The 27,626-nt window shown below is 47.3% G+C and overlaps 1 protein-coding gene and 1 long non-coding RNA gene across 4 annotated transcripts in view; both read left to right on the top strand.

Moving 5' to 3' along the window:
- LOC135378376 (uncharacterized) overlaps window positions 1-27,626 on the top strand; it is a 52,374-nt gene that overhangs the window by 4,252 nt on the left and 20,496 nt on the right. Inside the window, exon 1 of one of the 3 annotated variants that reach the window (XM_064611413.1) lies at window positions 17,962-18,074. The exons of 1 other annotated variant lie outside the window; for it this stretch is intronic. In XM_064611413.1, the coding sequence (XP_064467483.1) occupies window positions 18,050-18,074 (25 nt within the window). In that variant the 5' untranslated portion in view covers window positions 17,962-18,049. Of the gene's footprint in view, window positions 1-17,961; window positions 18,075-25,637; window positions 25,659-27,626 lie in introns of those variants that run through there. One more of the 3 variants, XM_064611415.1, reaches the window with a different exon arrangement.
- LOC135400298 (uncharacterized) lies at window positions 12,426-13,305 on the top strand. Its single transcript, XR_010424579.1, has 3 exons — window positions 12,426-12,727; window positions 12,816-13,030; window positions 13,119-13,305. It is a non-coding gene; the product is annotated as an uncharacterized LOC135400298 (long non-coding RNA).

Here is a 27,626-nt window from a genome sequence, read left to right as displayed (position 1 = left end):
AAGTAAATAATGGCTCCAAGCCGACCGAACATTCACTGCACTCTCTCGCGCTCTTGCCCCGCTCTGCGATGCCCTGGCGACAATAGTCCCAAGTCAGTTTTGCGTCGCCCGCCATTAACCATTCAAAATGTGGGACGCTTATACATTGTTGTTGTTGTAATATCGGGAAGTGAGATCAATTCAGATCATCTTACCACTTGGCTATCTCAAGGTAGCCAGATCAAACGGTACCAAAAGCCCGCAATGTTCTGTTTCATGTGCGTCCTATGTTTTCGATGCTGTATTGCTCCGCGAGGTCACCGCGATGTTCCCGCAACCGGTTCCTTCGCGAGCTGCGGCGTGTCTCATGGCAAATTCGGGTGTTCATTTCATGGCAAATTTTTTTGCCAGATCCCGAGAAGTCATGTTCGCTTGGTCGAAACGAAGCAATATTGCATGTTCGCGTGGCGCTTTCCGAGCGCCCGGAATTTAGCCAGCTAACACTTTTTTTCGCCCGGTCTCGAAACGATCGAGCAGCGGGTTGCCCAACTATATCCGGTGTCATCGCACCCGCACTGCAACGGTGGCGAGTGCCCTCATTGGCCCACACGTCGAAGTTCGCGTGGTTTAACAGACAACGGAACCCGAAGACGGGAGACCGCGATGTCCCTAGCGTGATCCAAGCGATTAAAACTGCTAGATTCCTGGCACTCATGTTCGGGTGGCAACAGTCACGTGATCCAGCTCGGGCGCCGGCCTAGCAATTTCCGAGCACTATGCCGTGTTGCCATGAAATGACCACCCGAATTCGCCATCAGTGGGTCCGTCATTGGCTAGGAGAGCGAAATATTCCCCACCTCCAGCGCCCGGATTGTGGTGTTGCTATACGTTGGAAGGTGGTGACGTGACCCTGTTCCAAGGATGAAGGAGAGACTCACGCGGATTATGCTCTTTGAATGGCATTGTTCCGTGGTAAAGACGCTCGCTAGAAGTTAATGAATTTCATATTTTCATATCGTGAGCCACATTCTTTCATTGAGCATAATAATTGGAGAATGTTCATCGAATTGTTTAGCCCCTTTAATGCATATTTATCCGCGCTCTATTCATACCAATCCTATGTCCTTCGGTCATTGTGAACGCCTTTCTACTCTTGTACTGCGACATTGACGGTCTTCATGGCGTTTGCTGTAGCGTGCAAGATGACGCCATGGCCGCAGCACATGGTAATGCATTGGTTGGGTGGTGGCGCGATATCGTCCTGCTAATACCAAGCCGTGTGTCGAGACTGGCCTCGGTAGCTCAGTTGGTAACGTGTTGGCTCGCTAAGCTCAACATCGCGGGTTCAAACCCGGTTGAGGACGGTAGCAATGTGGGGACGTAAACATTGCTCCAGCGTGTGTCGGATACTTTCGGCATACGTCAAAAGAACCCCAGGTGGTCGAAATTATCCGCAGTCTTGCACTGCAGCATGTAGCCACGCTAGGCTAGCACACCTTACGTGTAAATCTGCCCCAATTACATATTACATGCCGGTGTTGCGGGCCCGAATCCGGGAGCCAGCTGTGCTGTCTGATGGCCAGTTCTCACTGGGCGACGTTCGTCGCGACGTCGCGTGCGGGCGGCGGAAATAGACGTTCATTTCCGGCGTTGGGTGAGTGACGTCGAGCCAAAAAAAGAAAATGCCATGCCAAACTTCTTTCACGACGTCGGCAAAAGCTGCCGAGGTCGATATACTGGCGACCAGTAAGGTGATACAGAAAGACCACGCCTCCTGATTGTTCGTCTGCTTTGGACGACGGAATGCCGCTGTGGTGGGAACATGAAAATCGTGCGCTTCAATGGGGCGGCGGAAATGCGCATCTACTTCCGCCGCCCGCTCACGACATCGCATCGGGTGTCGCCAAGTGAGAGCTGGTCCTGAGTGTTTTCCCTAGGCTTTCCTCAAACGCTTTATGACAAATGTCGACACAGTTCCCTAGGAAGTCGGCCCAGGACACACGATCCCCCTTCCCCCTGCGATAGTCGTGAAGTTGCCCGCCCATGCGTGGCCGACTACGGCAAGCAGTTTCACCATGCCACCACGACCACCGGTTTGGCGGCATGGCGCTCGCGGGCTTTCGTGCGTATTGGACCGAATCCATAGGGAACTGTACCGACAGTTGCCTTACAGCGTCTGAGGACTACACAAGGGAAACACTCAGAGGGCACAGAGTGTCAGGATTTGAACCCAGCTCACACCCAAAGGAAGCGGTCTCCGCGGATTGCATTTGATCAGAAATCCACGAGCTTTCCGTTGCGACACCTGTTGTCGGTGATCAACGTTTCCATATAACCATAGATTGACGAGTTACTGGTCAAAAAGAACTCGTTACAAGTTAAGTTACCGTGTGCAAAATGTAGCTAAGTTAATAACGAAGTTCTTCAGCCTGAAATGTATCTCGCAGTTACTGAGTTACTTAAAAAAAAAGAACGAGTTACTTCCAAGTTACTTCGGACACAAAATAGCATTACGCAGGTGCAGCGCGCGTGGGCAGTTGAGTTAGACATTGAGTTAGACATTGAGTCAGACCTTGAGTTAGACCTTGAGTCAGACCTTGAGTTAGACCACCGTGAGTTAGACCTTGAGTCAGGCCTTGAGTCAGACCTCGACTCAGACCTTGAGTCAGACCTTGAGTCGCTGCGGGGGAGTGCAGCACGCTTAGATCGTTTTCGTTTATATCCAACAATGGACCTCTCCCTGTTTGTAAAAAAATGACGTCATAGTGTTCGACAGCGCCACAAATTTGGTAGAATTGATACCACGCTCGAAGCTAGAGGTGAACAAGGTCGCGCCCGAAAGCCACGGTCTTGAGGGGATTACGATATGGCCACTTAAAGGGACGCGACCGTCGGTCCTGCTTTTCTTTCAGTGGGAGGCAGCGAACAAGTGCCCGTTCGTGGAGCCCAACTCTCTCCTTCCAATTTGTTCTAGTCTCAGTCTGTCGACCAACGTCATGATGACGTTTCTCTGGTAGAGGTCTATTCGAACGCTTTGCATCCTACTTCCTGTGGGCGCACAATGGTTCAGCTTCATTTCAATGGCAGCGGTTCCTATTTCCTGAATAAAATACTGTCATTGATTGAATATCACGTTTTGTGGCAAGAACAGGAGAGAAAGCAAGAAAATATGTGGACGTGAGTGAAAAGCGTGTTAAAAGTAACTTGGAACTTAACTCAAGTTATTTTGGCAAAGTTACCTGAAAAAGGAACGAGTTCCTCTGAAAGTTACCACCGCGCATAAGTACCGAGTTAAGTTTGCAAGTTACCAAAAAAGGGAACTTAGTTACAGTAACGAGTTACTTGTGACGAGTTACCTCAAAATCTGCATATAGCTACAAAACCGGAAAAGACGATACAAGTTACTGAAAAAGTAATAAGTTACAATAGCTGTACAGTAACTTACAGTAGTAGCTGTCATGTTGGCAGTAATAACTGCATGCAAGGAGCAGATTTCCGGCCTGGGTTGAATATAAAATAAGCGTTGCGCGGGCAGGCATTTGGAAGCTGTCGTCTGCTAACGTGTCAGGTGGTCACACGTTCCAGCTGGTGCTGCCGGATTGCTTCCTCCTTTTCTTGTCGCGTTCAAGAAAACCCATACCAAAAACAGATTTTGGGTAATGATATGGGGTTGATTTGGGATTTACTCGAAAAACTGAGACCCTATGTATAGTGTGAAAGGGGCACAAAAGTGCAAATATTTCTCATCGCGGAGTCAAAGAATCTGTTACATTGACATCAACACAAAAGGGTCTTTATTCATCGATTGCGTCGTCCGTTATTTAGGAGCGAATGAACGGTCTCCCTCTTCCTGTCTTTCTCGAAGTGGGCTTCCCGTGGTCTCCTCGAACGAATTGTCCAGTCATCCCGAGTGATTTGTCCAGAGTCGTGTGTTCGTCCTGTGCCTGTAGTTGTGCCCAGACTCAGGCTTTTCACATTGTGGAGTTTGTCCATCACCTGGTCATATGCCATACTCTCAGTGATGGCGGGAAACCGTTTGCGGCGACCAACCTTCTTGAGAAGGACAGAAGGAGGGAAAGCGTATATAAACTGCTGTTCTTTCGCTCATAATTTTAGAAGTGAACGTATCCACACCGCACCCGCGGCATGTGATGCGTGCATATAGCCGCTTTTTACCCGCGGACGGCAGTGCGGGTACACCCGCATGTTACCTGCGACCAATATAGCGACGTTTCATCTTCAACTGGTGGAAACAGAGCAATCTCGATGCATTCGACTGGTTCATGTGGAGCTCTTTCCTCCAACTAGGAGCGCTCTAGAGTGCTCTCACCAACGCCGTCGGAGGGGTCGCAGAATCTGGTTGGGTTCCGGTCATGTGATTGCGCCAGCTTCCGCTGAGTAGTGTTTCTCTTCCACCATGGTTCTGCAGTCTGCGTCGTCGTCGTTTTGACTACGAGGGAAACACCGAAAGTCACGTGAATTAACACTCCCTCTCCGCTCCTCTGCTCGAACCTGCCGCGTTCGGCTTCTCCACGATTCCTCCGGCTCGGAGCTGGAGTGAGATGTGGTCTGACCCGCTCCAGCTCGGAGTATCCGGACGACCAGTCGAAGACACCATAAATATCTACTCGCAAATAAGAGAACTGCGAAACAAATCAGAACGGAGAACGATATCATTCGGAATGACGGTTGGCCCTTGCGTGCCATGTGGTAAAGTCCTCTTTTGACGGTCTGCGTGGGAACAAAATGAAATGCTAACAATGGTGTAGAGTTGGTACGACGTAACTGGAGGAAAACAGCGTAAGAAGACGAGGAAAGAGGGACACGATACAAGCGCTGACTAGCAACTACAGGTTTATTGACTTGAAAAAACATTTAAATACACAAGATAAAAGCATGTTTTGTCTGGTATATTTAAATGTTTTTGAAGTCAATAAATCTGTGCGGTTGCTAGCCAGCGCTTGAATCGTGTCCCTCTGTCACGGTCCTTGAACGTCACTTAGTTCGCATACCAGGGACCGTATTTTCTATTTGGGAGGTAAAGTGAAAACACGTGTATCCCGTCCATACCTTCCCCGACACCTTTGCAGCCCCACGGCTATGGAACATGTGTTTTCCCTTAAAGGACACCCAGGTTGTAAGTTTATGGCATCGGCATGGATCCCTCAAAGGGGCATATGTGCACCCCGAGCGACGCATTGTGTACGACTAGTTAGGGAAAGGAGGACGAAAGAGACAAGGCGACGGAATTTAGCCAGAGTATGTAGTTGGTATCCGGCCACCTCCACGAACGGTCAGCTTTGAGCCGCGTATCGCGCGCAGCGACAAAGTTGGCATCAGCATCGAGTTGATGTGAGCAAGTGCATCTCGTTCGTCTGTATAATTTGTGCATCAGACTCTTCTGTGAGTTTTCGTGCCGTGCCTGCAAGCCTTCTTCCGTCACATCGCAACAAGCATCTGAACACAACGACAACCATCAGGAACCACCGGACTTACCGTAATATAAGTTTATTTCATTCTTCCCGAGCTATACAGTCATCATTGTTTGTGTTAGCTGCCAACGTTACTTGTTTGTCTGTATAAATGTTTTGTTTGAAATTGTATATGAGTGGAGTGATGTGGTCATTCACTGATCGGCGATCAGCAGCGACATCTCTATCCCAACATCGTCAGGGTGTGGGATTCTCCTTCTCATCCGTCCCTCTGTTCACACTCGAGTGTGACACCCTCTGTCCTCGTCTTCTTGGGCTGCTTTCTTCCAGTAATGATAACAGCTAGTGCAATTCGATCGCAATATTGTGGGATGATCAGCTCATGCGTTGCCGGATTGGGTTGAGCGGAAAAAAAAAACGAGACATTTGCACAGACGAGACCTTGCACCCGAACATGAGTGCCAGGAATCTGGTGGTTTTAGTCGCTTGGATCACGCTTGGGGCATCGCTATCGCTCGCCAGTTCCGTCGTCTGCTAGCCCTAGTTAAATGGGTTGCGACAGGCCAACCCGGGATATCCCAGATAAACGTAAAAGAGGGTTCTTTGCCCTGAGGTGAACCTGCATTGAAAGCTTCACAACGAAGGGGGTACGAGTAGAAGCGGGGGCAAAACGGGACCCGCGAATACCGAAACTGATGCGGGGGGGGGGGGGGGTCGAGGTAGCTTGCCGTTGTTGGCGGCACTCAAGTGGGCATCGTCACGACTATAGCCAAAAAAAAAAGGAAAGTGGGTGAGGGGAGTTGAGGAGTTCAAAGTGATGCATAGGCAGGATGACCGATACTGATGGGACGGAGGCACACTGTAGGCGAGAGGTGCACTAGAGTGGTCTTTCCGCTAGGCCCGTTTCTTGTAGAAAGCGCACGAGGCCGCGAGTTTTTGAAAGTCGTTCCGCACAAGAACCTTCGGGGAAGAGGACATCCGTCAGTATACCAGGCCTGGCGTGGGGAAGATCAGTTTCCCGCATAGTATGGTATGCACGGCATTCTGCCAGGATACGCGCGATAGTCTCCGGATGATTACAGTGTCCGCAACTGGAGTCCTCCCTGGAGCCGATCTTGAACAGTTGTGAGTTCGTGAACGCAGACCCCGTGCGTAATCGATGGAGCATTGTCTGCATACCACGGAGAAGATCTTTCGTGGGAAGAGAGGGTCATTGGCAGAATGGCGTAAATGCAGGCTAGCTGGTGGATAAATTCCATGATAGGCAAGCCTGAGCGATGGGCAAGAACACGTAAACAAACACAAACACGAAGGCTCAAAACCAGCAACACGTTTAGTTGATAACAACAAACTTCATGAACATGTAGACGGTGCGAGGGAAGACAGAGAGAGGGGAATAGGGAATTGAGGACAAAATGAGTTGAAGGAGGTCAAAGGAGGCGCTTGAAGGTTGGGTGGATACATACAGACGGCACACTAATACAATTGCCCACACAATTAACAATTGACAATTATTACAGAGTAATGTTGAACACAGAGCCATCAAGTTTGTTCCTTGTGCAAAAAATGTTGTATATAGAATCCCGTTAGCTTGTGGCTTTGTATACATAGGTCAAACATCTCAATGCGTTGACCAAAGGTTGGGCCAGCATAAAAACAGCCCAGATTCAAATTTGTCGGATCATCTAAGACTCTGTAATAATTCTCAACCCCTATGGTCCCAGACGGCGGTGCTGGCGTGGGAACCAGACAGGCGAAAACGTCTTTTGAGAGAAGCGTTGGCCATACAGAGTGTGGGCAATTGTATTAGTGTGCCGTCTGTATGTATCCACCCGACCTTCAAGCGCCTCCTTTGACCTCCTTCAACTCATTTTGTCCTCAATTCCCTATTCCCCTCTCTCTGTCTTCCCTCGCACCGTCTACATGTTCATGAAGTTCGTTGTTATCAATTAAACGTGTTTACGTGTTCTTGCCCATCGCTCAGGCTTGCCTATCATGGAAGAGAGGGTCGGTGATTCTGCATGAGGTCCTGTATGCCAGGATGACGCGCCTCAACTAGCTGTTTGACGACCATGTGCTTGTCAGTGTCGGCCGGGACTGGTAAGGATGAGCTGCAGCTGTGGTGTGCTGAGGAAGCTAACTGGTCCGCTCGTTCGTTGCCTCTGATGCCGACATGAGACGGGATCCATTGTAGCGTAAGCTCACCTCCGGTTAGCCTATGCTGGGCACATGACCTCCTTATACATCGGGCTAGGATGCTACCACACATGGGGTTCATCACGTTGTTGAGGGCACTTCTGGAGTCCGTAAGCAAAACGGCCTTAGTTATTCCGGAGACTTGAACCGCAGCAGCTGCGTGTAACAAGGCCAGGAGTTCGGCCGTCGTAGATGAGATTGGGTAACGAACTGATTTCCCTTGCCAGGCCATGTTCACTGACGGGATGTAGTACGCGCTGGTAGCGCTCTCGGAACGGTGGTCGATGGAGCCATCCGTGAACACCAGAGTATGTGTGTGATAGACGTCGCTTACCAGGTTTTCAGCCGCCATCCTGGCCACCAGGGGGCTGGACTCGCTCTTCTTCCGTAGACCCGGGATGTGAAGCGTTGTTGCGGGCACGAACTCCCACAACGGCGGCGTAGGTGGACTAGCTGGGAGCCGAGGAAGAGCCCCCCTGTTGGCTAGAGAGCTGGTGGCACTAGCCAGGCGTCCTAGGGATGTGTGTCCTTTGTTCGAGGTCGATGAAGAGGGAATGCTTGTTGATAGATGTTGATGCATTATCCAGAAACTGGAGTCCTTTGAGCTCAGAGTGGACACTAACAGGCTTTTCCTTAGCTTCCAGGTACGTATGGGTGACGCCAGAGAAGATTGGGAGACCAAGCGCTGTTCTAATTCCGGCGCGATGAAGGCGCTCAAGGGCCTGCCGTTGTGTAGGCGCGAGGTCTACGTATGGCGCCACGTAGAGAATGCGTGACAAGATCAAGGCTTTGTGAAGTGTGAGCAATGACCGCGCATTGCAGCCCCATGATTTACCGTTGATTCTTGAAGCAGGTTGAGCGTTTTCTTTCCCTTGCAGATAGTCTCGTTCACTTGCTTAGACCAGCGTAGTGTGCTATCCATGGTGACACCAAGATATTTACATGACGCGCATCTTGGGATGGGAATGTTATTAATGCTGAGGCTTGGGAAGTCTTTGCCCACGTACTTTCCACGGGGAATGCAGACCATGCATTTTGACTTCTCTGGCGACGCTTCCTGCCCTCTCGCAAGCAGCGCTGCATTGAGCCCGTTCAATGCCATCTTCCGTAAAAGGAGTTTGAGATCGGCCTGTTTGTGAATCAAGCTTCTGGCATTCCATTGAAGGATGCGGGGAAGGAACGCTCTCTTGTTTCCTTTCTATGTTTCTATGTTCGGTCATAATTGTCCGCCGATCGATGTACGAAAGCTGGTGTTGTTAACGCCTGCTGCCGAGGAGAAGCAGGGGTGCTATCACGGCTTCAAGTTGGAGAACCGATTGGATTTCTGCTAGAGCAGTACATTCAGGAACTGCCGAAACGATAGCCTTCAGTGCAGCAAAGAGAAGCTGGATGATGACCATGGGCAGATCTGCGCCTTCTGGACGGTCTAACACCTTACGGTAGGCTGGCTGGGAATGGAGTGGGAGGGGGGGTCGCTCTTCTTTCCATGGGGTTGTGCCGGGGAGGCATCCTTTTCCTCTGGACGGTCGACAGGGCCTAGAGGGGGAAACTCAGTTTCCGCCCAAACGATCTGTTGTTGCGACGCCTGGAGGCTCTTAGGAGCGGGTTCTACACCGCTGTGTGAAGGCTTCTCCTGAGACTTTCGTGTACCCATTGCCTTAGGTTGGTTGCGACGCTTTGTGAGCCGGACTTTAGCCTTCGCCTCTCGGTAGCTGCTATTGGAGCGAGTGCGTTCCCTGGCGATGTGTCGTTGCAACTTTAGGGATGGGCAGTCCCTTGATGTGGCGACATGACGCCCTTTGCAGTTTATGCAAGTGGGTTCGGATTCAGGGCACATCGGGCTCTCGTGGGAGGACCCGCAGTTAGTGCATATTTTCCGTCGGCTACAGCACGCAGCAACATGATCGTAGCGAAGGCAGTTGTTGCACTGAACCGTGCGCGGTAAGTAATCACGAACTTGCATGGTCAGGAGGTGAAAGCTGACACGCTTGGGAGGTTTCGGCCCAAGGAACGTTAGCCTCACCGCACCAGCGTCCCCGTCTTATTCTTCTGGCTGCTATTAGAGGAGGGTCGGACTTAATGGCCTCCATAATTTGGCTGTCGGAGATGGACGTATCAACTCCCGAAAGGACGCCATAGCATGAGTTGAACGGGCGGGGCTCATAGGCACGAACAGGTATGGAACATATGCGATTCAGCTGCAGGAGGGCCAATTTCGCAGCAGGGGCAACAACATCCACCGCTATAATGTTCTTAGCGTGATTCGGCCGAATCTCCTTAATTCTCCCAGGGAGCTCAGAAGTGAGGAATTGCGAGAGCTTTAAGTGGTTGAGCTTAGCTAGGTTCGATTCCCGCTCCAGTGGCGTGAAGATGACTGTGGTTCCCTCGAGCGAGGCGATGCGTTCGATGTTGCGCTTGCTTGCCTTTCGAGCCCGTTTGACAGCATCTTTGAAAGGTTGATCCTCATCGGACGACTCGAGAGTGGAGTGGTCGCTTGAAGAGGCATCTCTCTTGACAGTGTGGCTGCTCGCGGGAGAGCCAGGTTCGGAGCTGTTCACGTCTTCAGTAGAGGAATTGTAGCGCATACTGACTTCATGGGGCTCTGACATCACAGCCCTCGCCGCGGCCACTGAGGCAGCGCAGGAGAAGTCACGTGCTTACGGCTGCCAATGGGAATGGACGGCAACTCTGAGCTCTCTCACGTCTACGCTTTGAGCGCTTACGCGTTTCGTTAAGTACGACACGTTGAAGAATAATTCTTTTTTCCTCAGTATTCCGGCGCTCAATGCAATGCTTCCAAGATGTAAGCAAACACATTTATGAAAGTGGTGCATCCTTTCCAGTAGTTCTCGAAATTATGGTGTCATTTTATTCCTCGTTGACCACTGGCCAGGTTATCGATAATCCCACGCGAAATGGTGTCGTGGTCAGACTGCTATTCGATGGAACACATGACAAGAGCAGACTCCGGATGTTGAGAGTATGCAGGAATTCCCTCTCTGGAGAAAGCCAAAAACGTCATTCCCTACACCGCGGCCTCGAGAAAAGGGATGCCACGGCCGTGTGGGCGTCTTTTTTCTTCTTGACATCGCCCTCTCACTCCTCCTGTTAGGGACTGACATCGCACCGATGCCGTTGCCACCGGAGCCTCTCATCTGCGAAGCAGCACTCATCTTTAAAATCCGTTTATTTAACACCTAAGCACTTTTCGGACAAAAAAGAAATTGTCAAGTAGATTGTCGGCCGACGCCGAGCACAGTGGAATGGGTTTCACAAATACGTTTCCGGATGCGACCGTCCATTTAAGGTTGGGCGTCATACTCTCTTTCACCCACCCATTGATCCGTGGCGTGTTGGCTTTTCATGACATTCTCGAGTAACCATAAACAAGCTCCCGCAGCAACTTCCGGTGCCACGAAGATTCCCGGTCCTTCCGCGATTAAGGACGCTCGGAACAAGAGCCGTTTATTAGGAGAGTTTGGTCATTGGGAGGAGCCTGTCCCAAAGCGCGCCATTTGATGTCACACGATGGGCGGCGCCAAGGCCAGTCGCACCATTATGGATCTGCGCTATCGCCTTGAAATCTCCCATTCCGCCATTTTGGAGCAGAGGCACAACCTTGAAATCCCCCCTTGCCGCCACGGCTCGCCTTTCATCCAGTTCAAGTGAGAGGAGCGACGACGGCTCTGACGTCACGGCGGCTGCCCTTCTCCAGGCGGCAAAAGATCACAGAATGGCCAAACTCTCCTTATAAACGCCTCTGCTCGGAACCAGCCGCCATGCAGAATTATATCTTTCGCTTTCCTGATTTCTTGAAAACGGGAGGTGCCTTTTCGTGGCAATTTGGATTGACCTGTTTCACAATGGCCTATGCGCATGCGTATCACCTTGAGGCGCCGGAGAGGATTATCTCCGTCTTCACTAGATGGCGCACTATGGGGACGACAGAAGTGGGGACCAGTGGGGAGACCGCACGAATGGCGCGAGCTTGTCGGCCGAACTCCGGACCGGTTTTGGTCCTTTGTGCTACCCACGCGGATTTGTTTTGACGCGCGCCGAGCATAGTTCGTTGGAGAGCCGCTAGGATACGATGCGTATGTGAAAAAGGTTCATTGCCACAAAAAGGCATATACGACACTCTCTCTCTCCTCAAATCAGAAGCGATAACTGTATGAATCGGCACAGTGGTTGGCGCAGAGCGTGTTTGCTGTCAAAACGGATGTCGTTCTGGCACCAAACCGGAAGCGGTGTAAACGGCATGTATTGCCTTTGGCTGTGTGCCACACAAAGTACAAGAAAAGGAAAACGAAGAATCGTCACCCATTTAACTGAAAGCCATAGGCACTCCGGTGAAGGGTCAAATGACCATGGGTTATGTGGAAATGGTTCACTTTTCCAGGTATTTTTCTTCAAGAAAACTGGGGAAAATGACAAAATTATTGAATAAGGGTGGCAAAAGTTCAGTTGAGGGGGTGCGAGTAATGCGTGTTTTCCTGCACTACCCGCGCACGCATTGCGGATACACCTGAATTTTAGCCGCAACCCCTCAGCGACATGAAATTTCTACCTGCAAATCGCGAAACTGCGCGGGCATCTGCAGGTTACCCGCGTTCACCTCCACTCATAAATCACGAACGACGCAACCGATGAATTCTGTTCCTTTTGTGTTGGTGTCAAGGTAGCAGCAACTTTCATTCCACGAGGAGAAATTTTGCATTTTAGTGCTCTATTAAAAAGAAAGTTCAGTCATTACTTCAAACAGCTGAAAAGCGCAATCTCTACCTTGTATATGAGTGGGAACTGTGGCAGCAGCTGGAGTATGTTGTCTCACGGTTGTGTTGCTATCTTGCAGTTGCTGCTTTGTTCGCAAGCCAGCGTTATCAACGATGTTCCTTGGATCTACAGGTCTTCACAATCTTGCTCCGATTCCACGTGCGAGTGCCCTGTCTCTTTCGGAGACAGTTCCGGTTTCTCGCCCTATGTTCCCGACGAGTCAGCCATCAATCTTCTAGCGTCTGCATATCATGTGACATGTGACGTCTCACCGACATCAGCGACACCCCCTTTTAAAAGCCTTCTCCAGAACTTTTTCGCCAGTGGGAACTGTGGCAGCAGCTGGAGTATGTTGTCTCACGGTTGTGTTGCTATCTTGCAGTTGCTGCTTTGTTCGCAAGCCAGCGTTATCAACGATGTTCCTTGGATCTACAGGTCTTCACAATCTTGCTCCGATTCCACGTGCGAGTGCCCTGTCTCTTTCGGAGACAGTTCCGGTTTCTCGCCCTATGTTCCCGACGAGTCAGCCATCAATCTTCTAGCGTCTGCATATCATGTGACATGTGACGTCTCACCGACATCAGCGACACCCCCTTTTAAAAGCCTTCTCCAGAACTTTTTCGCCAGTGGGAACTGTGGCAGCAGCTGGAGTATGTTGTCTCACGGTTGTGTTGCTATCTTGCAGTTGCTGCTTTGTTCGCAAGCCAGCGTTATCAACGATGTTCCTTGGATCTACAGGTCTTCACAATCTTGCTCCGATTCCACGTGCGAGTGCCCTGTCTCTTTCGGAGACAGTTCCGGTTTCTCGCCCTATGTTCCCGACGAGTCAGCCATCAATCTTCTAGCGTCTGCATATCATGTGACATGTGACGTCTCACCGACATCAGCGACACCCCCTTTTAAAAGCCTTCTCCAGAACTTTTTCGCCAGTGGGAACTGTGGCAGCAGCTGGAGTATGTTGTCTCACGGTTGTGTTGCTATCTTGCAGGTAAGCACCAATCTCGGCCCGTATTGTTACCGTAGCAATGATGTTTGTCTGCTGCTGCTGCCCTTCCCACACAGTGTCTTTGATAACGGATGTGTTCAGTGTATTCTTCATCTCTTTGACCTACTATTTCTAAGCGGTGACGTAGAGCTAAACCCCGGGCCCATGACGAAAGCGCAAGAGGATCAGCTGGCGCGAGTCTTAGACATAGTAACTTCGCTTGACACCAAGGTCACCACGCTCGTATTGGACGTTAAGGCACTCCAAGCCAACCAACTCAAAACTGATGCTGCCGTGGCCTCGTTATCGAACAAAATGAGTATTGTAGAAAACGATCTGACCTCCATCAAAGGTGCCCAGTCTAGCTTACAGGAGAGTATCCAGTCGGAAATCTCTAATGTTCAATCCCTTTGCCATGCCTCCTCCGACCAAATCACTTCTTTCAATCATCGCCTAAACGACCTTGAGAACAGATCGCGGAGATCTAACCTTGTTATACATGGTATTATAGATTCTCCTACCGAGACATGGAGTGAGAGCGAGTCCAAAGTCATTGACCTCTGTCTCAACAAACTAGGTATACAATGTTCGCCTGCTGATTTTGAAAGAGTGCATAGAATAGGCAAATACATGAGTGGAAAAACCAGGCCGATTGTTGCGAAGTTTTCTTCCTACAAGTTAAAGGAGAGCGTCCTATCGTCAGGTTTCAAGCTTAAAGGTTGTGACCAAAGCATATCAGGGGACTTTTGCGCTGCCACCCGTTTAGCCCGCCGCCGCCTTGTCGAATTTGGGAAATCACTTAACGAAGCCTTTAAGTTACGCCATGATAAACTGATAGTGGGACGCAAATCCTTCTACTTCGACACTGCAACGAATTCCGTAAAGGAATCTATACCATAGCTAATGCCTGTACGTAACAGCAAACCCGTCACAACTGTATCATCTGCCTCATGTCTATCTGTAATGTTCACTAACATTCGCAGCTTACTACCCAAGCTGGATCAGGTTGAATCCATTATTCGTTCCAGCTCTTCCGATATTCTTGCCCTTACCGAAACTTGGCTATCTGACTCAGTCTCCAATGAAGAACTATCAAAGTTTCTTCCTGGCTTCACCATTTTTAGGAAAGATCGTCGGGATAGAAGGGGTGGAGGCGTTCTTCTTGCCACCAAATGTTATTTGTATCCTTCACTTCTACCCACACCTAACAATTTCGAAATCATTTGGGTTAAATTGTTACACGTCTTTCCCCCTTGCGTTCTCGGCGTTTGTTATCGACCACCTGACATGAATGACCCATCATTTCTTTCAAATCTCCGCGACGACTTATCTCTCATAACGCAGGAGCATACTTCATGTCGTATCTTCCTCGTGGGGGACTTCAACTATCCTACGATTAAATGGGATCTTCAGCAGTGTATTCCTTCCGGGCGTTCTCAAGAGGCTCAATTTGTCGACTTATGCTCCACATTTAACTTGTCCCAGGTTATCACAAACCCTACCAGGGTATGTTCTGTCTCCCAGGCAACACTCGACTTGGTCTTGACTTCCCATCCCGAGCACGTTGCTTCCTTGCATGTCACCAATGGTCTCAGTGACCACAAGAACATATTCTTCGATATATCCTCAAGACGTTCGAATATCCGCAAATTCGTTGCTAAAACCATTTACGACTACAGTCGTGCAAACTTCCAAGCAATTAACGAGGGTCTCGTTACTCTGTATGATAATTTCTTCCACGACGCTTCACCACGCTCCGTCGAAGAAAACTGGTGCCTCTTTCGCGACAACATAAATCACCTTACTGAGCGTTACATTCCAAAAATAAAGATAAAATCCTACGACCACAATCCCTGGTTTACGAAAAATCTCAAAACACTGTTAAACAAGAAAAAGAGATTTTTCAGGATCGCAAAGCGCCGTGGCGATGATGTATCATGGGCCAAATTTCATGAATGTGCACGTGCGTACATGCGCGCGACAAAACAAGCGAAACATAAGTTCTTCAACCTTGACCTCCCTTCACTCCTCGTGAACAAACCTAAACAATTTTGGAAAGTTCTGTCCCCGCCTAAATCTCACTCCTTTAGCCTAACCTACCCCAACGGGGAGGTCATCCCAGACAATCTATGTGCCAACGAGTTTGCTTCATTTTTTTCGTCTGTCTTTAACACGGACGACGGTTGCTCACAAGTTTTATTACCAGTGATCCCTTCTTCCATGAACCTTTCTTGTCCCATGATGCCCATCGATATCAGCCCCCACGGAATTTGTAAGATCATTGAGTCACTCAAGCTGTCCTCAAGTTCTGGTCCTGACTCAATTAACTCTAAAGTACTATACAACACGAAAGTGATTTCAAGCGAACTGCTATGTTGCATATTTAGACAGTCACTTCAAGAATCCGTGTTGCCGCGGGACTGGAAGACAGCGATTGTCGTCCCCATTCTCAAATCCGGTAACAGTCAGTACGTTAATAACTACCGCCCCATTTCTCTAACTTGTATCGCATGCAAAATTCTTGAACACATAATCTTCTCAAACTTAGTCAAATTCCTTGAGGAAAAAGTGTTTTTCTACCCGCTGCAGCATGGTTTCCGTAAATACTATTCTTGTGAAACTCAACTAGCTTGTTTCGTTCATGACATATTTTTAAACGCTGACAACAACCATCAGACCGACGCCGTCTTCTTAGATTTCCGCAAAGCCTTTGATATGGTGCCTCACCCGAAGCTTATGTACAAAATCTCTCTCCTGAATCTCGACCCGCTTGTCGTCCGTTGGCTAACTCAATTTCTTTATAAGCGCTCGTTCGCAGTCTCATGTAATAACCGCATATCTCCATCTGTCCCTGTCCTTTCGGGAGTTCCTCAGGGTTCAGTTCTTGGTCCCCTCCTATTCCTCATATATATTAATGACCTTCCTTCAGGCATATCTTCCACTATCAGACTATTCGCCGATGATTGCGTTGTATACAGGCAGATCAACTCTCCTACTGACCAACAATCCTTACAAACCGACCTTGCCCTAATTCAGTGCTGGTGTGATGAGTGGCAAATGCCCCTGAATATATCTAAGTGCTGCATCGTGACATTTTCTCGCCGACGTGTTTCCTATCTCCCTCCCTTCTGCTACACAATTAGCGATTTAGTATTAACCAGAGCAGATTCCTACAAATATCTTGGCGTTCATCTCTCTTCCAACTTAACTTGGAATGAACACATTAATCACATCGTGGCCAATGCTTCTCGCTCCTTGGGCTTTGTCAGACGCACCCTAAGATCGGCACCTGTCCATCTCAAGCTTCTAACTTTCACCACTCTGGTACGAAGCAAGCTTGAATACGCATCCGCAATATGGGACCCTCCTCAAAACTATCTCTGTGGTGCAATCGAAGCCATTCAAAATCGAGCTGCCCGCTTCATTGTCAACGATTACTCTTTCACTACCTCTGTTTCCGCGTTAAAACTAAGTCTCAACCTCGAGCCGCTCGAACATCGTCGTCGCTTCGCCAAGTTAACCCTCTACCATAGATTTTTTTTCACCTTGCCTGCTCGACAATCACCCATCACACGCTCGAGTGTCATTTTTCCTCGCTTTGATCACACTAACAAGGTTACTCGGTTCCTCTGTATTACTAACGCGTTCTCCAAATCGTTTTTTTGCACAACTACCATTGAGTGGAACAACCTCCCATCATCAATCGCTACCATTGACGACCATACAGTTTTCCGTAGCTCCCTCTCTCACTTTCTTCATCTTCAATACTAGTGTTCGTTCTGTTGTATTGCTGAGTTTATCGCTTTGTATACTTACTTGTATTGTTCTTATCCTGTTATTCCAAGATGTTGTTGTTATTTTGTTTCCTTATTTCTGTTTATTTCTGTTATTACTGTTTCCATTCTCAATGTTCCATGATGTGTTCCAATATAATGTTCCCACCCCCCATGTAATGTCCTCCGGACCCTTGGGGTTTTTTGAAATAAATAAATATGGGGTGGCAGCCTTCCATCCATGGTAAAGAAGCCCGGCAAGTGTTGTCGTGTTGTCTTCAGCGTTCGCCCAGTGCTCAAGGTTATTTACCATGGAGTTTGTCCACTAGCTTGCCCGCATATATTCCGTTTTACCAACCTTTGATCCCTATTCTCTCAACTAGGTCTCTGTGAGAAAAAAAAATGTGGTTGAGAAACTCGAAACCACGAGAATACTCAAATCTTGATGTACTTACAAGTGGATTCGGGGTTTTAGAGATGCTCGACATATTTATTCCAATAGCAAATAAAACTGCGAAGTTGAACTAGCTAGTTATAAAAACCTCGAAATCAAGGCAGCTTCTTACTTACAGGGATAACTGCGATGCATGTCAGTGTTCGAATATTTACAGTCAAAGTAAAGCTTTTGTTTGTTTGTTTCTTCGTTGATTCGCTTGTTAGGTCTTTACGCTTCGAACTGCGCGAAACATTGACTTTTGTGAACAATTATGAGATGGCGAGCAGCTGTGCTGGAGAATTCCTTTCTGGAAGAAAGGATGGCAGCTGTGACGTTACGTCTGTAATGTGAGCTGCAGCTCTGAATGACGTCGAGGAGAGGCTATAGAATAAGCATCTGTCTCCAGGTGTAGGCTGCGTAGTTGTGGACGGCATAGTCTGAATGCAGGGTGTTATATACAAAGGAACTATACAACATGTGCTGCCAAACTGTTTGCAAAAGTGAGTAACCTACTTTCACTGTGAATACACAGGTAGCGCCGTTTATGATAAATGCAGCTTGAAGGTCGTTGGAGATTAACCTGTCCAAGCTATAATAACAGAGGTGAAGTCGGTAATTATAATTCAACTTAAGTCGAGGTAGATGGCGCATAGCGATTGTGTAAAATTGATTGCGCAATGCACTGGTCGAAGGCCAGCTTTGCTCACAGAAAAATTCCCCGAACTATATATCTTACTGTTGGTGGACATCGTCGTTATTTCGGGCCAAGCAGCCAAGTACCACGAGTAAAGTGTGTGTGTGTGGGGGGGGGGGGGATATGTAAAAAGATTATATAGAAAGGTTCGTCACAAGGAGGTAGGACCGGTACTCCACGTTCGGGGTTTGTTAACTGTAAGAAAATGAGCAAGGTATTACCAAAATGAAAGCGGGCGTGTCCTGTTGGTGTGATACACTCAGTTGCGCCGCAGCGGGAAGGGCCAACTGTTTCAACAAGCTGGCACTGGACGTACGAGCGTATACGTTCAGCAAACGAACAATAAAAAGATGGGTCTTCACCTGTCACCAAATTGGCTTGTACATTGTCTGGTCGTCTGCCTTGAACAGAGGTGGGCAGTATTTAAATACATTGTAATTAAAATACTATTTAAAATATAACTACATGTATTAATATTTTGTATTTGAATACAGACTCGAAAAATGTATCTATAATTATATTTAAATACCATCGTTCGGGTATTTACTCGTGTAAATACTTTATAAATACTCCTAAATGCGGAGTATACTGATTGATACCTTAACGTTGCCCAGCATTTTACCTTTCGGGAAAAAGGGTTAGTTTGGGGCGCAGTTATGCTGTGTTTGCGCTAGCATGCGAATGCGACAAATCATTTTAGACGGCGAGTTTTTTACTGTTGTTGCGGACAACGGTTGCGGCTACCCGATTACCTTGTTGCACGAACCATATTCCTCAAATTTAATACGAGCCTTTGTTCATCGGCACCTATGGAGAAGGTGTTCTCCTTTGCGAATCTGATTGACGGCCGAACAGAAGATGCCTGAAATAAGCAGTCTTCGAGAAATTTCTGATATTAAAATCGCCGTGATAATCTAACAGATAAATGTTATTGTTCCTTGCTGATTTGTTTTTATGATCATCTTATTTCTGTAATTCAGGATGACATCTTCCTCACAGTATTTGTGGTAGTAGTATGGGAGTATTTAAATACTGTATTTATATTTTGTATTTAAGCACTCACGGTGAAAACCTATTTACGAAGAGTATTTAAATACCCATTTCAACAAAGGATTTTGTATTTATATTTAGATACTCAAACACAATTTATTTATGCCCATCCCAGGCCTTGAGACGCAAAATGTAACATGATGGTCATTTACATAACGCTTGGCGTCACTCGAGTCACGTAATTTTTTGGGCAAACTTTCTCCTGGTTCGCGGAGAGTAGAACATGTTACCTGCATAAGAAATGCACGTGTCATTCTTTTGAAGTTGGGAGTAACCACATTATTCATCTACTGAGCACGAATACAATACAGGCTGTCCAGGCGCCTTCCAGAACAAAAGAAAACCTGACGCGTGCTCTCTTTGTCGTTTTACGGGTAACGTGAAAGGGAAGTCTTGGGTAAGCCGTAGATGCCCCATTTCCCTCCATGTAATAATCCCTTTCGAGGCCGCAGAGATGCGTATTGTAGGGTTCTTCGTTTTTGGGTTTTATGATTTTTCGAATTCGGGAGGGAAAAATCCGGTGCTATTTACATACGAGAATTCGGGGAGAAATTGGGTGCCATGATCTCTGTTTGCTATGTCACCGGGGAATTTTCGGATGAAACGAAAGGCATATGAAACAAGCCACTGCTGTGACACTGGGACTAGAAACAAGAATCTTTATCTTTCCGCTCGGAACTAGGGCAGTGAATGACCGCGGTATTCAAACAGTTGCCCGAGCTCCACAAAAGCTCGTCTTTGACTCCCACAGGAGGGCATCATAAAAGGAGGACAAATAGGTTGTCACAAATAGCTCTCTTTGCTGATATTATGATTCACTTTTCGGGAGGTTTACCGAGAACAAGTTGAAGGACCGCGAGGATTTCGGGTAGATATTGTGCTTCAACCGAATTCTTGAAAATTTGCTCGGGGGGGACTATAATGAAAAATCGGGTTTAACCCGAAAACGAAGACATTAGGTTCTGGGAATGCGCAGTGACGACTCCTTATTTCTTTGTGGCCCCAAACGCCTGGGAACACTATTGGAAATCTCCATTGTGTCAGCCCTGGAGCAGAAGGTGTACATCGTTAATTACGTCACTATTTAGTCTCCGAGCCACCAAGATGCCTCTTACAAAAGGCACAGAAAATGACATGCTGCAAACGACATGACAGTCAGAGAAAAGGGTTCAAAGGGTTCTTATTCCCATTTCGCCTAATACGGATTATCGGATTAAAAAGTTCGGAGGGGTGACACGCGTTAGGCGAAACAGGACTGTCTGCAAGTGGGTGTTACTTACACGTCCCACTCCGATGGTGACGTTTGTAAGAAATGTATGCGCTCGTCCGACAACAACCTTACGTCGCAAGAAACAAGGGCCATTTACATTTGCAAATGAAGGTGTGCACGATGGAAAGCGCACAATTGCTCACCGGACGTTTGCTCACCAGTCCAGGGCTGAGACCGGACATTTGCTCACCCCGTTCTATTTTACCATGAGCACACCCTGACAGTTTCATAATTTCTCTTCATTTTTCCCTCTGTGTGAAACAGTGAATTGTGAGTGTGAAACAGTGTGTGAAACAGTGAGTAAGCATTGTATTTTTCAGATTAATTTCATTTTTCGAACCTTTTAGAAACGACAGCATCGTCCGACAGCTGATATCTATATTTAAAAAATTAGTTTCGATCTTCCCTTGGTGGAAGTAATGGCTTCGATAACGCAAATTATGACAATCTTAGATGCTGTCAGTCGTTTTGGCCCTTTATAGCCGTAGCCACAGCACGCTTTTCCTTGTTGTTTGGAGGTACTGAACACAAAATTTTAGTCGGTATTTGCGTGGTACTGATTTTAAAGAAACGAGGAAGCTGAGTTATGAAGTACCAAAAGACCTTTCTAATGTTGACCTACCAGGGAGTTTCCATCCCTTGCAGTAGCTTTATTAAAAAAAATCATTTGAGGGCTCCAATAATTTTGGCTCCAAATTTTCACGACACGACCACAGGGATTATATGCGCTCCTCCTGCATTCGCGAAGTCAGGGTTCAAGTCTGTGGATGGACTAGTTCACTTAGCGCTGAGCCCTATATTACTCTCACAGCATTTCGTAAAAGCAGCACCGTATGATACACATTACATTTATTCGCGTTCACTTTCTTCATGCCTCCAGCCCCTCGACCCCCCCTCCCCCCCCGATAAACACTCATACACCGCCTTTACCGATATGGCGCACATGAGTGTGTGAATGAGTGTGTGTGAGAAAATGAAAAAAAAGGAGAAATTGACGCCGTGAGTCCTACATTGCACAATCGTGTACACGTCATCATGTGACATATCTTTGGCCATTATGCCTCCGACCTTCAGGTTGGTTCTTCAACGTTACACCCCCATGTCATCGTCATAATCTATTTGTTGTTGTTCAACATTACAATTTCTCAGATCGTTCACCACATTCAATAAGCTTCAAGCTGTGACTTATCATAAATTGAACCTCTGTATGCAATAAGGGAATAAGTTGACTTATCCCCTTTTTAGTATTTTTTGCTGCAATGACATCTACATGCCAGTATGCACCTGCCAATGAAAATTAGGACCTTATTGCGATTTGTTGGCCCGCTACAGAATGGTAAAAAGCGGGAAATGCATGTGCGTCAATGGGGCGGACAATCATATCAGGCCCCTTTTCTCGGTTTGGGATTTTTCGACTTATCCCGTTATTGCATACAGAGGTTCAATTGCAAGCAGCAGGAATGAGGGATGCAAAATATTTGGAGATCGGTCATAATTACATCATCCTTTGTAACAACAACAACAACTAAATCATGACTATGGCCTGGGGTGATTCACCGCTTGAGAGCAGTACCCTACCCCATCATCCTTTGTAAGTCTTCTTCGTCTCCTTCGACTTTTGAGTGTCTGCGTCACTGCGGTAAAAGCCGCTTCGTAATGCGATACGAAATGACGAAGTACGTAGCATCAAACACTTTAAAAAAAAACTATAATAACGGTGCGTGAATCCCACAGCGCGTCTCCGAAAAACGGCTGAACGAGATGCGCATGTAAATAGCTATCGTATTTTACGATGACGAATTTACATGATTATTCTCACATTACAAGCCCATGACGCACGCGTGTTTGCCTCGGAGACTTCGCTGCATTTCAATGAAGACTAGAAAGTCTCACACGGCTGAGATACCTCCACGTAGCTCTCGACAAGAAATATTACAAAAACGATAAACAGAGCGGGGATGATTGAGCAGCAACAGGAATATAGCTCGTAGTCAGCTTGTGTACTGAGCCAACATCACCTAGATACAGAAGGCTTGTTCAATGCCTCTTCTCGCTCCTGCGCTACGTGGCACTTAAAAGCACACGAAGTCCGAATTCTTCTGCTATGGCGATTCGCCGTACTGCGAATTCAAGAACTCGCAAATCATTGCAGCTAACTTCGCAGATTTCAACCTGTACACTAAAAATGCAACGCGCTTTCCAGAAAAAAAAAAAAAAAAAACTGGAAAAAACCCTACCACCGGCTGTGCTGTATGAAGTTTTTCCTGGGTTTTCCGAAGACTTCCCAGACGAATGTCGGCACAGTTCCCCCTGAAGTCGGCCCAGGTCGCATACTAACCCCCCTCTGCTCCTTCCTGCTGTCCTCTCTCCATGTCCACATCTGTACGCCACTCATAGCCACAGTTACTTCACGGCGCTAACACCGAAGGAAAAAAGTTTCTCAGAAAATTAGCCTTGAGAAAAATATGGAATATTGCGCTTTATTCTTTTTCCCATTTAATACGCGGAGATGTTCACTACTCGCAGACGACAGTGGCTACCCGTGCGGCTGACGGTGGCTCGTCTACTGTTCTACGACCAGTGAAAGCACGTTCGCGGTAGGCTACGACCGTCGAAAGCACAGTCCTGATTGGCTGACTCATAGTTGTTACGTCACGTCAACGAGTAAGCAGGCTTTCTATATCTAAGCGGTGTTGCCTGCGCGCTTGGTATGCCTTTCGATTGTTCTTTCCTCAGAGCGTAACAGGGCTGCGTCGGAATCTGCAAATCCGACAAGAAATAAAATCACGAATTCACAGTTGCGGAGTTGGTTGATTCGTTGTGAAGAATTTAGATACTACGCGACAAAAATCGTCTGACGGGATAGCCACATGAGGTACGCCTCTGACAAAGGCACACGAGAACTCGCAGTGAATCGTGTTCTCGCTCATAAGAACTCGGGAACGCGATTGGCTAGTTACTGTCAAGACGGTCTGCTCATCCAAAACGTGTTCGGAAGCGAAGAGATGCAGCAGGCTCCCTATGATCCACCGAACTCGAGTGGTACACGTGTTGCATGGGCTCTGCGTTCGGATATGTCTGCATCCTTTTCATTTAAGCTGGTCTTATAGAAATCCGAACATGTCTTTAGATTTATAGTTTTAATTTCGTTATTTTGTGATGGAGTAACTTCGCCAATCGTCCTGGCTGTTACCGTGGTACGTAGGGAAAGCATCCTCATGCAGGCTACTGAAGGATGCTCGTATGTTTTCTATGGTGTGCAGTTCTGCTGGACCATCTGAAACCCAGAGCAAGAGGGTATGCATCCCCCTTTCCTTTACCCCCATCATCTCCCCCCCCCCTCCACCCTCACCCTTAGTGCACCGAACCTCCAGGTCGGAGAAGACTGATCATACCCCCTTCACCCAACATCACTCCCTCGCCCCTCAATACGTTGTCTTTTCAAGGTGCATGAACGATCCGCGCGCAACTTTCGACACGTAATATCCTTTACATCAGCGTACCCTGTTGTTGTTGCGCATGTTTACGCTGAACGTGCGCTTTATCGCCATATCCACGAACGTCTTTCAGTCTGCGGGGCTGAAGCGAATGCGCCACGTTTTCTTGCCCGTCTCGCTCACGTTGCAATTATGAGAATTACGTTTATGTCTATATTTTCTTCTTTTCCTTTTTTGCAAGCGTGTGCATTTGTGAGAATAAGATCTGCCGGTGTTGGATGCGCTTCATTGAAAGCGTAGCAAGTGTTGTTGACTGTTGTCTGAGGACCTTTGTACGTAGTTGTACGTAAGTAGGTTGGTATAGACCCCTTCACGGCTTGAATACTATATTACTATGTGCATGACGTTAAGAGAAGTGCATCGGGACACGAGCCGCCGATATTGCGAACATTTCTTCTGCTGGGCATGTGTATAACGCGCTCTGTCCAATATAAAAAAATACACTCAAGTCCTTCTTTTCAGAAAACTTCGGCTTGTGAGAAACTGACTGAACAATTGCATAAAACAGCGCGGCCGACCAGACCATTTTCTGAAATTGAATTGTGAGAAGAAGAGAAAGGGGAAATTGTACGCATCACCCAACGAATCCCCCCCCCCACCACCACCACCACCACCACCAAGACTGCACCTCACTCTCACCTCCAAAGATTTCTACTAAGCTACCGAAACACTCGAGATCATTTTATTTTACCTTTACGATCCTTTTACGAATTATTTTAAATATACTTCGGAGCACTTATTGTGTTACGTTCAACTATTGCGGAGCGCTATGTTTCTTATTTATGTCTTTTCAAATCGTGTATACCGGTGACACAAGCAGGTATCACGACCAAATATGACGAACTACGTCAGGATTCAGCGGTGTTTGACTGAAGAAAACAAGCGGCCTCTGATCACGGGCGCTAATCCTGAAAATTACATGTACGGCAGAGTGCTGCAAGAAATTGGGGAGGGGGTGGGGGAGGTTATTCTTACGGTTAAAGTTTTAACATGTTCATGTGTCATTGCTGACATGTGTCTGAAGCCGAAAAAAAAAAAAACACTCCCCCCACTCCGCCTGTACGTGGTGCACATCAGGGACGAAACAGAGGGGGGGGGGGGGGGGGGGGACTCAAGCCCAACATTAGGGGGGTAGGAGTTTGGGGGACGGTAAAATCCCCGATGCTGATTTAGTGCTTTGGACTGGAGGCGCACGAAAGTGCCATCAGGCTAAAGTTGCCCGTGAGCTGTTGCCACTGTTGGTCAGTTTCCTTACGTGCAGTGTTCGAAATCTCTCCAACCTTAGATGGCCTTGGCGTATTTTGGCACGGGGCGAACGTATGTCACACAACCTATACGCCAAGAGCAGATATCAAAGAAGGTTGCGCTAGAAATATGACCATCTTTTGTCTTACACAGCCTTCACAATGGACGTGACCGGTACGGATGTCTCACTCTCTTCACAATGGAGGTGAATCACACACGTGGAGATTTATCTCCCTCGGAGACACACATTCGTGAGAGGGCCGATTGCGACATTATTGTAGTACTGACGACGCGTACGTACGTTATTCCATTTGCTATGTGCTGTAATGTAAGTATTGTGCCCGGTTTGATAGGTTGCTTTCAGGGGGAAGTTAATATGTGGTGCTGGGTGCCTCAGATACAGTAGGAAATGGACTCAAGCTAGGAACGATTTTAACAAGAAGTTAATCGTATAGGGGTACGGACTCTCTAAGAAAAAATGAGTAGTTTCACTCCTTTTGGAGACTAAATGTATTGCCACAAAGTTGTGGCAATGCATTTAGTCTTCCAGCCTACATATTAACTTCCCGCTCAAAGCTATTAGCCCATTTCGAGCAGGGACTGAAACCGAAACGAATATCGGTTCGGTTACGGTTCAGTGTCAGAACCCTGAAAGCGCTTTCGGTTACGGTTGCGGAATTCGCCGTTTTACAACAGTTGAACTAACCAAACAGAACCAAACCAAACAGTTGAACCGGGATTTTGGGGGAGGGGGGGGGGGGGTTCTAGGATGTATCTGCGGGTTGAGCGGATGTCGCAAAATGAGCTACAAGTGCAAACAGGTAAAAGTGAACATATTTATCTGTTGCGCTCCGAAAGGGTGGTGCAATGCCATCTATCAGGTCGTAGGAAGAGTGAACTCTGTCTTCGACGCACTTTTGCCGTTTGCGACATTCCCCGTAAAATAATTTGTTCCAGTCTCTATTATCTCGTGCACATTCATTTCGCTCGTGCTGTAACAAGCTATATACACGGCAAGAAAACTGAGTGCGTCGGTTAAGCGAACAGACGTGGAAACAAACAACGTGCAACCCTTATTATCTTAAATGATCACAATAATACAGTTCACAACTCATAAGGGACGTGCGCAATGTACATGTCATACGATGCGTATGCCATCCGATTATGGGTTCAAGCGCATAAGATGGTATGTTTTCTACACAACTTCTGAATGAAAACTACATGACGAAGATATCTACTTTAACAGAAGCACAAACTACACCACTAAACAGAGTTGTAAAGCAATACAAATATCGCATCCAAAGTTTTTCACATTCACACTTGAACCGAGTCATATGAACCGGCAACCGAAATCATATTTTTCGGTTGAGGTTATGGTTTCGGATAATTGCCGATGGCAAATTGCGGTTACGCTCCGGCCCGGACGGTTCTTGAAAAAAAAATCTGGGTACCAAGCGGTTTTCGTTTCCGTTCCGGTTACAGTCCCTGCTTTCGGGACTAAAAGAATATCGGAGAGCGGGGACTGCATTTCACGCTTTGACCCCGCAGCCCTATGCACAATGTATGTTCATGAAGGAAAGTACTTTGAATTAAATCGCGAAGCGTGATATCTTGAGTAACATAAAATCTCGTGACATGAATAGGGTACAGTTTTGCAAGAAAGGACCGTCAACTATATATTTTTCACTCTGTGAGCAGAAAATTGCTAGGTGACATCGTCTGGTTCCATCAAATTCACGAAGACAACATATTTATGTAGATTGTTGCATTCAAGGGACCATTTGCGAAGTTTAGTGGCTATCCGCAGTCCCTAGGGAGCAAATTTCAGGGTCAGGGGACTAACATGGGGAGTAATTGCAATCTCAGATATTACAAGTATACAATTACTCTCCAATCTACTCTTTTTTTATTATTATTATTATTATTATTATTAAAGTGTAGGCCGCAATCCTCACGAAGTAAATGACTCGACAGTATGTTGAAAAACGGAGTTCTATAGGCCCACGATCATTTGGGCGTACTGCTTGAAGCGGTGTCCTTGTCATGAAAAAATGTAAAACCGCAGCTAGCTATTACTCGGGCTAGGTTGATAAAATTTTAGTCTTTGTTCACAATTTATCGTTCGTTGCAGAGTTTTTACCAGGACTTTCTTCTCGAGGGGTGGGGTGGGGGGTGGCACCCATATCTACTGTTTCTCTGGCTTTGTTGGCCTTTCTGGTAGGTATTTTGGGGGCCATTATGTGGTGGTGGGGTGCTGGGAAAATCCCTGCTTTCGTTGCAACTGCGCACTTAGGAA

This window comes from Ornithodoros turicata, chromosome 1 (assembly GCF_037126465.1).
Source record: "Ornithodoros turicata isolate Travis chromosome 1, ASM3712646v1, whole genome shotgun sequence".
Classification (NCBI taxonomy): domain Eukaryota; kingdom Metazoa; phylum Arthropoda; class Arachnida; order Ixodida; family Argasidae; genus Ornithodoros; species Ornithodoros turicata.
Note: the sequence above shows the minus strand (reverse complement) of the source record. Positions and strands in the feature narration are given on the sequence as shown.